General features: G+C 42.3%; 1 protein-coding gene across 1 annotated transcript in view; it reads right to left on the reverse strand.

The window, feature by feature from the left end:
• The window catches only part of shank3a (SH3 and multiple ankyrin repeat domains 3a), a 185,339-nt gene that overhangs the window by 42,681 nt on the left and 129,207 nt on the right, over positions 1-13,451 (reverse strand). Inside the window, exon 13 of the mRNA XM_008291012.1 lies at positions 11,325-11,438. Coding sequence (XP_008289234.1) covers positions 11,325-11,438 — 114 coding nt within the window. The remainder of the gene's footprint in view (positions 1-11,324; positions 11,439-13,451) is intronic.

Below are 13,451 nucleotides of genomic sequence, written 5' to 3' on the forward strand. Positions count from 1 at the left end.
GGCACAATTCTCTCTCGTCCCTCACATCCACAATCATGCCAATCAAACTGAGCCAACATCTCATCAACACCACCGCATTGTTGTCACTGATGACAGTATCAAATATCACCGCTCTAAAACACGACAACATAGACGTCAGTGAAAGAATAACGCTCACAATGTTAGCTAAGCTAAAGATAATAAATCTTTAGATGTTAAGACAAACTGTCTTGTTGCTTCAGTGCTGCTTTTTTTTAAACATTAGAGAAACAGAGAGTTTCAAGAGGTCAAGTTAAACTAATCGTGACTCATTCTAAGCACATCAATATGTGAGAACATCTAACTGTATTACCATTCCAGCTATTTGGCACCAAACTGTAGTTGGGAGTCACTGATGATAAAACATATGGGTCCAGTTGAGACCTTTGTTCCATCCATAGCTAAGGAATATATATAATATGCATTGGCTTCCTCTATATTTACATTATATTGCCTGTTTTCCTGTTGTGCAAATAAATCTTCAAAGGGTTCTCATTGTAGTTTAATATTTCTCGGTGCAGCTTTTTTTTTCTTTCTTTTTAAACATGCTTTAAACAAAAGCCAAAACTGGTCATTCCAAAATAAATGCCACCTCTGGCTCTAGTGATTCATACCATTCTCGTTCTGTAACGTCTTTATTGTCCAGTTCCAAATGAACACAAAAACAGACAGCAGCAGTCGTGTTGCAGATGGGTGGCTACTGAGCTGTTAAAACTTTAAGCACTGATTAACCAGCAGAAATGAATCCAAACACGGTCGTCACACTTTGCTCAAGTTTAAAATTGTGACATTGAATCAAAATCACTTGATCTATTTCTCTATTTTGAAAAATTCTACAAAAATAAACCTTTTGCTCTGACTAGATTCTGTAAAAACCAAATATTTTGCATTCGTCTTTGCAATTATGAAGTGATTAACGACTCCGCTGCTACCAAGAGTCACATGAAAAAAAAAAAAAAGGAATTTTGGCTGAACTGAGTTGAACTGCAGGTTGTGTTTACACAGAACAGAAACAAAGAAAATAAGTTAATTAGTAAAATGTATATAGGATGTAGAGTCATCTTTTTTTTTTTTTAAGAATTGGTGACACCTGTGGGCACTTGAAAAAATGTTGTATATGTTGATTTGCATTTTTTTCCCCTTTTCCCCAGTTTTTGTATAATAGTGTAATTAAAAATAAAATAAAGTAATTAGTGCCATTATAACTTGGCTATACTGCACAGATGACATTTCTGAGTTCTCTCTGCATGTAGCCATGCTTGTGCTGTTTATATTGTGGTTAAAAACGGGATGACACAGCATAAAAATGTGACAGGGGGGCAAAAAACACTCAGAAATCGTTTGGGGTTTAGAGTAATAAAAGCAAAAGACCTATATAGTAGCTACAAATCTTCAAACTGAACTGAGATTTTATTTTTATTTTCAAATCAAGTAAATAAAAAGCAAAAAAAACCCAACTCTACAGAGACATGGGGGACAAAGAACGATGGAAGACAGAGCAAAACATGGAGGAGGAAAGAGGACAACAAGGATGGTGTAAAGATAGGTGTGCGATTAGTCATGTCTAGTCTGAAGGGCTCTTTCACAGCTCGAGCAGGTGAGCTGTGTGTGTGTGTGTGTGTGTGTGTGTGTGGTTTTTAGACGTGACACCGCACGACAGAGAAACACAGTCGTTGGCAGAAAAAGCGTTTATGTAAACGGAGTCATTCAACCCACTGTGTCTACATATTAGATGAAGGAAGTGCAGGTGAGTAGTGAGCTGCAGCGGCCACGACGCCGTAAAACAGATGTGACGTCCAGAGAAACGCCGTAACCTGCCTGCGAGTGTGTGTGTGTGTGTGTGTGTGTGCTTGTTTATTTTTGTGCGTGTGACCTGCTGTCATCCAATGCAGCTGCTGTCAAATGTGATATGTCTCTGCTCCGGCGTCAGACCTGCTTCAGCTTTGATTCATTGTTCAAATAGCATTGCCATCTATTATGATTTGATATGGATCTGTCCTCCAGAGAGAGAGATGGCTCAACACACTCCACTGACTTCTGATGAAAAGTACAGATAGTGGCCATCACTCTGCGGCGAACAAACAAACACAACACCCACACACACACACACACACACACACACCTTGAGATATGTCACTGTAGGACACTTTGTGTAGATTTTTTTTTTTTACAGGGTTAAATGGCAGGACTCCTCTTGAACTGCCAGTCTATAACACTGACTCAGCTAAACTTTAATACCAAAGACATGTCTTCCAACCTGTGGTTTATTGTCTCTCTCCTCCCCCTCCCTCTCTCCCTCTCTCTCTCTCTCCCCCTCTCTTTCTAATAAGATGGATTAGTTGGCTATGCTAATCTATCTGCTGACTCCACACAGAATATAGACAATAACTAAAGTGTGTGCGTGTGCATAAGCATACAAGTGTAAAAAAAAAGAAAGAAAGCAGCCTGTCCATTTGCATGCACACGCACTGCTCTGTCGTGTCAGCATTTGCATACTCACTCCGGATTTTACAAGTCGTCACCAGAGACTTACTGACTGAACTCACTGTGCGATTTGCAATCTGGGCCTGTGCAGACTAATTACCAAACCATGAGAGAAGTTAACTGGAAGTAGTTTGTCATTGAAGGGTAAACACTTTTCTGTTATTTTATGAGCTTTCTGAGTTTAACCTTCGGGAATGCTTAAATGTAGAACTGCTGCTGTAATAAATCACAGCAAAAACAGATGGACGGAGTGACCAGGAGAGGCCAAGGAGGCTTGTTAAGGGATGAGGGAACTTTTTTTTTTAATGCTCAAATCATTATTATTACGGATTTGGTGTTTAGCGTTCTGGTTTCTATGATCTTAGATTAGACTGGATCAGAAAAAATCCAATGCAGATTATGTCTCTCTCTTTTAAATGAAAATGATGCACTTGTGCCACAGTCAAAGCAGAAGAAGCTTATTTCTCCAAACTGTTCAGTCGGCCAGACATAATCAACAAAAAATGCTTTTGTGCAAACATACTTCTTTTTAAAGTACTGAGCAAATGATAGCTATTTTTGTGGTAAACCTGGTCGGTGGATGTTGCTTCATAAAGCATGCAAGTTTTTTTTCTGCACTTCACAGCCTCTGTTGAGGTGTCACTGAGCTCTTCTCTTAAGCCTTTAAACACACATGGTTTAGAAAAACGGTATAAAATAAAAGTGGGGAGGGGGATAACGGTGATGTCCCGTCTCTTCCAGAGAGCCAGAGGGAAAGGTGTGATAAGAAAGAAGGTGTTACCAACATGTCTTCAGTGTGACTGGCCTTGTTAACGCACAAAAACATTCATATTCAGCGTGTTAGGGTGACAGTCTGGGCATGAAAGGTGAAGATTGGACCTCTCCTTGAAATGCTGATAACATGACAAACTGAAAAGAGACGTTGGAGAGAAAAAAAAAGAGAGACACGAGAGAGGAGAGGAAGAAAGGTAAATGGATAGTAGGGGCTGCAGCTGCCAGGACAGTGCTGTGTTAGCAGACTAATCCATAGCTTAAATTTTCCTTTTAACTATCAGAATTAATCACTTCCACACGGGGATGTATGTGCTGCGTGTACGCGGCTTGCATTTCGTTCTAAGCCTTTTCTGGAAAGATTCTGACGTGTTCAAAAGTCTACGTAGTTCTACTTGGACTATTGATACTCGCTTTATGAAAAGGAATAAAGTAAAAGTGCTGACAACAGCAAAACAGACGACAGGACATCTTTCTTAATGGAAAAAAAAAAAAAAAAGAAGCTGATCAGCAGCCGATGTCCTTGACCTCCAACGACTCATTTTCATAGCAGAACGTTTAAAGAACCGGCTGCTGCTGTTCACCGACTTCTACCGCCAAATGAAAAATGCACCGTTACAGAATTCATACATAAGCTATTTGGTAAAAAAATATGTTCCAATGCACACGCAGACATTATTTAATTCTCTTCCTTCGTTTTTTTCTTTCCGCAATGACTTTGAGAGCATCTTCTGGTTCTGTATTCTGAGCCGTCCTTTCTCTTTGTCCTGATGCTCCGAGAACACTCATCTCCCAAACTGACATGATTCATTAATCATTGACTCCATCTATCTTTTCACATCTCATCAAGCTTTTGTAGTTCATCTCTCAGTCACGGAACATGTTGCTGCATGTGTACAGCATCGCCTCCCCCGTTCCCCTGGGGGGGGCTTCTGCCCAGCCTGCAACAGAATGGCTCTCTAATGAGGCACTGTCAGCATGTTTTTCCAATGTAATACTAAAATATGGCACAAGTGTTTCTGTTCCGTACTCGTATTTAAATAATACGCAGCGAGCTTGAGCCGTATTTACAACTGCCCGGCCCTCGGAGTCGGTCTTTTAGGGTGACGAAGCCGAAGTGAATTATACCGCACGGTCAAACAGTGTCATTTTTTACCACTGTCAATAAACAGGCTCGGATAATTACAGAAATCCATCACTGTAGCTATTGACCTTGCACCTCGGACATGAGTGGAGAAGAACTGCGAAACAAATGGGAAACTGCGCGAACAGTTCTGACCAGATGACTTCCTGTATGATCCCTCTCCAGTCCATTGCGCCATCTCCCCATCGCTCCTCACCTCTCTCTCCCTCTCTCTCTCCCACCCTTCCCCTCCATGCTGGTGCTCCGTTCATGTCAGTCTCAGCTGCCGCAGCAACACTGATGTTTAAGCATTCTAGGGGAGTGCAGACACACTCCAAAACTTCTTAATGGGCAGGCTAAAAATAGCTCAGGCTGGATCTGACTGGGCTGATTCATGCGGCTGTGAGTCATTCAACTGTGCCGCGATGTGAGGAGAGCAAGGGAATGGAGTGAACGAGCAGGAAAAGAAAAGAAAGAAAAGTTTGCACGCTTGTTAAGATATAAAGCCATTGAAATATTTAAGCTTTGCTTATCCCATCAATGAGAAAAATGTGCATTATTATCCTGTGTGTGCGCGCGTGTGCAGCTCCTTGAGGACGTTCAACACTACAGGGTGCTGAGAAAGAAAAATTAAGGCCATATAGTGGAAATTATGGCTGGTAAAAATACATTGCTGTTTCATTTACCATTAGGTGGAATTTGTCTATGTGGCTGCAGTGTGTCGATTTTTTTTGCCAGGGGGGGATAGCAGCATGGGGGGGTTTTGGCCAGAGGGTCCCAACAGATTGTAGCCAGCAGATTAACAGTAGCATTGCTGAAAACGAGTGGCATGGCAATTTGTTTACATCATTAGAAAGGGAAGAGCATTTCATACTCGCATCATTATCCCCTCCATTACCACGGGTAAACATCTACTATTAACCCCCCGATAGAGGCCGGCAGCATGTGTGCTCAGCGCATGTGTGGGGTGTTAGCAAAACATCTCCGTTTTATCGATTATGGTTTAACAGCTGTTTAAGGTTATAGAAAATATTCAGCAACCCGGGGAGCGCGGCTCTGTTTTCCCTTCAACGTAGTAACGCGCCGCTCACACACATCAGCAGCTCGCCACCGCATCACTCATTGTGCTCTTAATGAATCCGATCGATAGTCTTTGATTTTCGCCCTCGTTTTCTCTATCAGTCGCTCCTTGTTGCTATTTTTTCCCCCCCTTTGTGCCTTTGACTTCTACACTTTGCCTTTGTCTCACCTCCCCTCTCTGTGTCCCCGCGAGCACTGGTTGAAGATGAACTGTTGGCTGCGGGTAGCTCTGGCCGTGCTGAGAGAGAGAAGAGCGGTGTGGTGACAGATAACAGCCAAGAGAGTCGGTGATGGTTTAAACTGCCTCTTTCACATGGTCACCTGCTTCCTCTCTCTCTCTCTCTCTCATTCTCTGTCTCACTATTGCTGCTTTCTACCTGCCTTTTCATGTTCCCTCTCCAAGACTGCTTCTTTTTTCCATCAACCCCTTCCACCTTTTTTTTTTTTTCTCCTTCCCCCCCCTTCATCACTGCTCTTTCAAACCTGGCAGAGAAAAGAGATGGAGGCAGAGATAGATAAAGAGAGATACCACTTTGAGAGTCATGACTCATGGGTGATGTCGACTGGCAGAGAGACATAGAGACATACAGAGAGAGAGAGAGAGCACGCTCAATAGTATTTGGGTTACTTAATTGTAGACAAGGCTGTCTTTCCTGCTTCACTAGGCTGAGACATATTGCCCTTACTGTCAGTGACGCCTCAATGCCTGCCTTCAAATAAACAACTCTGTGTGTAGTTCAGCGTTTTCCCGGTGTGTACGTTATTGTGTCATCCCGTCGCATCGCCGCTGATGAATCCGGGGATGAGGGAGAAATTAGCTCGGAAATGCCTCAGTAGATTCAGAAATTTGTATGTTAATCAATGATATATCGAATATATTGCATTGTATAATTCACTTTAATTTGGATCATTACAAGCAAATGTAATTGTCGGCACACACAAAAAGAAAACTAACTCTACACAGAGTCTGGGGGGGAAGAAGGACAGAGGAGGCAGAACACACTTTTAATCCCCGAGAAATAGGCATCTGAGGGTTCTGAGTTTTTCAGGATTTATGAGTGAGTGGGGCTCAATATCAGACCCATCTCCCTCCCTCCCCTCTTTTGCTCTCCACCTCTCTGAAAGACACGCTCTGCCATCTCCACTTTGCTGTCTTTTAGAGTATGCTCCACCATCCATCTCCCTAGCTATCTAGCCCTTTCTTTCCCACCATCCCCTATCTTTTTCTCACAATGCATTTAAATGGGGTATTTAGAGATTCCGGCCTTTCTCATCTCTTCACACCTACTCTGAGGTAACCTCAATCCCTCAACAACCCTTTTGAAAAGGGAAAATGCCCCAATTGCTCCAGAAATAGGTCCCTGGAGATGCATGACAAACACATAAGGAAAAGGGGGTGATATTTATGACGAAAAAAAAAAAAGCTCTTGTCCCATTTCCAGTATATGTACCTGCTGCAGTATCTTCCTATACTTTTTTTTTTCTTCTCTCCACACAATGACCAGATGGTTTTCGTGATACTTGTTTATGACGCTGCACAGGGTTTAAATCTCAGTGTCGGAGCTGCACATGTTGTTGCCCCTGAGACCACAGCAAATGTGCCATCTGCTAATTTAAATGACAGTCTAAACGGAGCGGCGGCCACATTAACGTGATGTACCACTGGTCGTTTGCAATGTTTAGAATGTTTACATTAAAATCTATGACAGCGGCGTGGGTCATCATGGCCGGCGTATATTAAGGACGCACATAAAATAGTACGCGTTTTGTTTGTGAGCGCCAATCTGGGCCTGGTTTGTTGTTATGTGGAATTTTTATGATATTTTGCTTGATTTTTTTTCCAATTCTGGGTTGTGTATTTTCTGTGTAGTCAATATAACATTAACAATGGTTCAGTTTGCTGGTACAACCTGGATAAGTTCAATCATTTGTACTTCTTTAATATTCATATTTTATATTATATATTTTTTCTAATTCATTGTGGTTCTATTTTAGGTAATGTTGTATAAACAAGATGTTAGAGCCACTTTTGTGTGTGTTTATGTCATAGACTGTATAAAAGATGGACGTAGCTACCGCGACGTCACCCGTTGGTTTCTGCACTAAAGAAAATGAAGCCAGGGTTTTGCTACTTCCTGGTTGACATCTTGGATTTTTGGAGCCAGTGACGCAAAAACCGTCGGAGGGGGGCGGAGCCATAGGAGCAGCGATTGGTCAGACGGATTGAGAGGCGGGCCCTCTCTGCCCGCCCACATTTACCGCCTTCTGCTCCCTTCCTCTGTATGGTCGCAGCCGACTGTCAATCAAGCCAGCCACGCCCCTTGCCCCGCAAAATTATGATGATTTTTTAAAAATTCAGTATTGATTTATTTTCAGATTGACCACCTGATCTCTGGATTTGACCATGAAAACTAATAAGAAAAAATCGTGAGCTGGAGGAATGCAGTATTTCGTGATCTGTGATCACTTCTTTTCCAATTCAAGTCAATGGGAGCCAGGGCTTTTTGGAGCCAGGACTAGTGGACGTAGTGATATTGCAGGTTTTTGACACTTCCGGGTTGGTTTCATTTTTCAGGACCGGTTGCTACGTCCATCTTTTATACAGTCTATGGTTTATGTCTAGGTGTCTGTTGAGGTGTAGAGCTTATGTTATGACGGCCGGTGGTTTATTGGACAATGTGATACGTGAACAGTATAAACAGAGGAGGGGTAATTACTCTTCAGGTGTGCTGCTGACTGGGGGAGAAACACACAGTTTTTTGACCAGAGTTTTAGTGGCTGAATTCAAACCTTTTTTTTGTTAATTTTGCAAACAAGTACAAGTTGCCATTTCGTTGCCAGATTCACTGTTGTGTTTTTGTGCAATGACAATAAAGAACGTCTAAGTACAAGTTATTGGGACAAGCGTGTGCAGATCAATAAAGGCGATATTGGAAATACGCTGGAAATGTTTGGATATATCCTATAATGGAGGCTGCACAAACTACATCTGGACTGGAAGTTCCAGCAGCAGCCCCTCACTGGTTTAGGTTCGTTTTTGCTTTTGTAGAAATCAAGTCACTAGTGGAAACTACTTTTCAGTTTTTTTAATGTGATTAATGTCAAACAATATACTAACAGCACACGTAAATTTTTACCAGCTTGAAGATTTTCCTGATAAAGAGAGAAAAAAAAATCTAAATACAGGAAGAAATCTATAACCAAAGGGACAGGTGTAATAAATGAATGAATGAATAATTAATGACAAAATAAAATGAAATTAAACTAAATGAATACAGATAATAATATCATATAAGAATCCATGTTAAGCAATTTTAAGTTCGGGCCATTACTGTCTGAAAACCCCCCCAGCTCCTCTGCTAATACCGGTTAAGCACCCTTCCTTTATTCGCCTCCATAAAACATCTGAAACTCTCAGACGCCTCTTGACAGACGCCGCGTGAAATAAACTGATGTACAAGTGGATGAGACGGCTTCCGGCGACGGGGTTACAGCGAAAACGAAATTTACAAAATGTCGTGACATAGTTCCTGGAACGCTCACAGATTGATGATACCGGGCGTTAACAGTGTGGGTGGATTGTGTTTTCTTTTGAGTTGTGGGTTTATTAAAAACACAACAACTCTTCACATTACTGAATTGTCATTAGTACCGCATGTGTGTGTGTGTGTGTGTGTGAGTGCTTGATACACACCAGCTGTTTTATACCGCAAGTTTCTAATTATGAGAAATTGAAAACCTCTAAAAAAGTAACTTTTAAATAAAAAACAAACAAACAAGTGAATTCGGAGATGTTTACCGACAGTTTGCTGCTAAATCTCCTGAACAACGGCCCCTTGACGCGAGTCTTGTCTACATGTTTTTAAGACAGAGTAAACTGTTCGACCTTTCCACGACACCTGCAGTTAATTAGGCTCTAATGAAGTGCCCCTAAAAGCTTGACAATCTTTGGTGGAAAGCTCAAGACCGTCAGCAGTCGGCATGGCAGGAAAACGCAAACTAATGAAGAGGGAAAGACGAGCTTTAAACACAGACTGCTGCTAGTCGCTTAGACGGATGTTGTTGCTGTTTTTCCAGGCAAGCGGTTGACTTTGTTCGTTATTGTGGGAATATGTTATTGATAATGATAAAACAGCTGAATATACACTACAGAGCTCCACAGGATTTCAGTGAGAGATGCAAATTTGCATCAAACGAATTATGTTGTTCAGTTGATTATTGTTTTTTCATGGTTTGGTAATTGACATGGGCTTTTTGCACATGTCACAAAAAGCTAAACGACACGTAACTTCAACATCCGCAATAATTTTCTTTAACTTACAAGCTTTTCTTGAAGTAGAAATGCTTAAAACCACCTCTAAGTCCACTCTTCCTCTTGTTAATTGTCTCATTTCTTGCCTTTATTGTGCATGTGGACAGAAAACGTGTGACAACAGAGCAGAGGACGAACACGCAGCAACAAGCAACTGGCTGCTGAAGGCGTTTTACTGATGTGTCCAAACTACTCAAACATCTCGCTGCCCTGAACGTGACTCATTTAGTAATAAAAGTACGTCTGCACTGCCAGAAGTGAGTTATATGCATATTATGTATGATAATATGTAAACGTCCCGGGGATGTACAGATGCTATTGCTGTTTTCGGCTCTGTTGTTCAGTATTTTCCTGATTATTAAAATCCCTTCTTAGAATTTATCATTAAAATCAATATTTAATTTGAGGCAGCGGGGGGATAGCTGGATGAGAGCTATCTCACTGAGGGAATTTCTGTAATTGACACAGGTGGCCAATTAAAAAGACTGAAAATAGAAAACGCTTGAGAGAATCAAAACACTGATCAGGACGTTTCACAATAAAATACAGTCGTGACTCGATAATTCGACACTAAATGTAAAACCTTCTTTTATGTCGGATAGCGAGGCTGTCGGATTGTCAAGACGGAGGTGGAGATACAAGGAGGGCTTGATGCTGGAAGGCTCATTTGTTGTTAATTATTGTTCATAGCTGTTATAATAACTAGTAGGGCTGCTCCAAATAGCACTTTCTGGTCTCTGGATATTCAGGCCCAATTAATGATGAATATCTAAATATTCAGTGCGGTGGGTGGGGGGGACACTTCCACCCCGGGGTAGCGCTCCAACGGGGTGGAAGTGTCCGAAAAACACAGGCAGTACTTGGCTGCTGATGCTAGTTTAGGATAGCAGTCGCACTTCTGTTTCCACCATCGGTGGCAGCCGCCATCCGTGTTTACTTCCATAAACACTGAGCACGCTCACTGTGTGTGATGTCGTCGTGTCCTCTTCTGTGCATGCGGGACACTTTTGGGTTGTATGAAGTTCACACAGCAGATCACATACAAGCCGTATTTAACTCGCAAAAAAATTGAATTTCACAAAAAAATCCAAATTGAGCATTAAGTCCTGCAGTCTGAACGTAGCCAATCTGTCGGATTGTTAATTTAGATAATACAGTGTTATAAAATGTCATGTCGGAGTCGGAATCCAAGGCTGTCGGTATGTTAAGGCTGTTTTTCATTTGTTCTGTTTGTTTTTCCCACAAACCTGTCGGATAGCAAAGTTTTCAGATTGTTAAGGGTCGGATTATCACGACTGTTTTAATAAAAGTTAACAATAGTTCTCAAACAATTTATTCAGTACATTTTAGATTTCTATTTTTTAAAATATTTACAGTTATTCAACAATTACATCAAATACACACAAGACTTAGTTCAGCACCAAGGACAGCACTCTGACTCTCACATCAAAACCAAAGCCTGCTGATCTGTGACAAAGTGTTCAGTACGCACATGTATGCGTGTGTGTGTGTTCAGTGTGTATGTATATGTCTTACCTAGCCGAGGGTCAAACTGCCTCATCTGAACTTCTTCCACGCAGTCCGCAGGGAACCATCCTGTCCTCCCTTTCACCGTGCCTTCCCAGAAACCTCCTTCCCCTATGCTCAGCACTGACAGAGAGAGAAAGAATGGGGTCTAAATCAGTCAGATATTGTCATAAAACAAGCCGAGCTGTCATCACGGTGAGCTTGTGGAGTCTGCGGAGTCTTGGAAAAGAGAGCAGAAAGGACAAAGGGCCATATAGCACAGTGAGGTATTTAGGGTTTTATGTTCTCGGGTTATAAATTATACAGTGAAGTGTGCATAGAGGGAGAAGCGAGAAAGGGCGAGAGCAAAAGATTACAAACGCACACAGAAAGCACACTGATACAAAGGTGGAGGAATTGCATTATGAAAATATTGGTCTGTAACTAATGTACCATACCGAGGTGTTTGGGCAGACACATTTTTATTCACTTCATATCAATAAATGATTGTAAAATTTGAAATAAAAAATCGGAGAAAGACACACAGATTTAAAAGTAGAGGGAAAAAAGTCAGTGGGCGATAATGACAGAATGAAATAAAACACTGAGGAGAGCTGGTGAACGAGAGCAAGAGGGCAGGAAGGAGAAAGAGAGAGATCCCTCCTAAGTTCCGCTGTGGTAATTAGAGATGAATGTATAGTTGATATTGATCTACCCTGCAGGACTGAGCCAGCACGCTCATTTCTACAACACTCATCTATTATCCCAGCCAGCTAACACACACCGAAACAACACACACACACACACACACACGGACGCGGACACACACTCACACTCCTCAGAGATCACCAGCTGGAACTGAAGCTTTGCCTGAGCGAGCCCTTCTTCTAAACCGGTTGCTAGGAGACGCCGGTATGATGTTGCAGCCGGCAGACAGCCTGCTAAATGATGTAGTCTACTTCCTCCAAACTATATTCCACTCTGGCATGGGGACGTGTCACAGTGTAACCTGGGGCACTATGAGAAGCAGCCAACTGGACTTCATCTGAAGTGACGCGATAGTAAAACGCTCCAATATCGGCCATTCACGGGATTCCTCGCTGGGTTGCGTAACAAATACATAATTTCTCAAGGAATTACTGCTGCACCGGGCCCAACTTCAAGGCCTTTCTACATCCTGTTCAGAGGACATACGTGTTAAGTAGCCGAGCATGGGCATATTTTGTCTCCAATGGTTGCTTTCTCCTGGCATATTTGTGTAATTAATGCCAAACAGAACACTTATTGGTTTGCATAAATAAAACAGAAAAGAACTATCGCCGCTGCATAAACAATTTACTACAAAGGTCAGCCTAAGTACACAGTATTTCTTCTTCATCTGGATATTAACCCGGCCGACCACGCCACAGCTTCCCTCTGCCGGGATGAACACAGAAGTGGTGTGTGTGAGAGGGAAGGAGAACGGCAGTTTATCGACTCCCCGCTGCAAAAAAACATGACACTCAGCACACAGAGGATACATGGACTGATCCCCCTCTCTGATCTCAGCTTAACACAACTTTACCGTGCCTGTCTCCTGAGAGCAGACTCCCTCTGTCTCTTTTATTCCATGTTTAAACGCTTTATTCTCTCTCTGCTCGGCGAGTTCGTTCGTTCCAGGTCTCCTCCTCTTGTGTTTCTGAATGATTTCCCGGTCATCGTCTCCATCCCCTCCTCTTTGTCTCTGTCAGCGTGTCCGTCTATACAGTAATGGTGTCCCTGCAGTAGACAGGTGCTGGCTGTGCTCTCTGTTCCCTCCATTGACAGAAATGAAAGAAAAGGTGAGACCTCTGATTGATCTTCTAGGCTGCCCTCGCTTACTTCTCTCACTCCCTTATCCCCGACTACTAATCTATTGCTGGTCCCTGACACCGACACCTGACAGCGTGTGCAGAATCGGAGAAAAAATCCACAAATTTATATATCTCTGCACACCTGTGTGTTCCACGTGCTGTTGTTATTCCACATATATACAGACATCCTCTTTAATTAACTCTAATCACACCGCAGGCACGCTGAAATCTGGAATCAAGCCAACTGATTGCTTGTCAGTGAAATCAAGAAAGGGCCTGTGAAACACACACACACACACGCACACACACACACACACACACACAC

Source organism: Stegastes partitus, unplaced genomic scaffold (assembly GCF_000690725.1).
Source record: "Stegastes partitus isolate 25-593 unplaced genomic scaffold, Stegastes_partitus-1.0.2 Scaffold709, whole genome shotgun sequence".
In the NCBI taxonomy this organism is placed as follows: Eukaryota; Metazoa; Chordata; class Actinopteri; family Pomacentridae; genus Stegastes; species Stegastes partitus.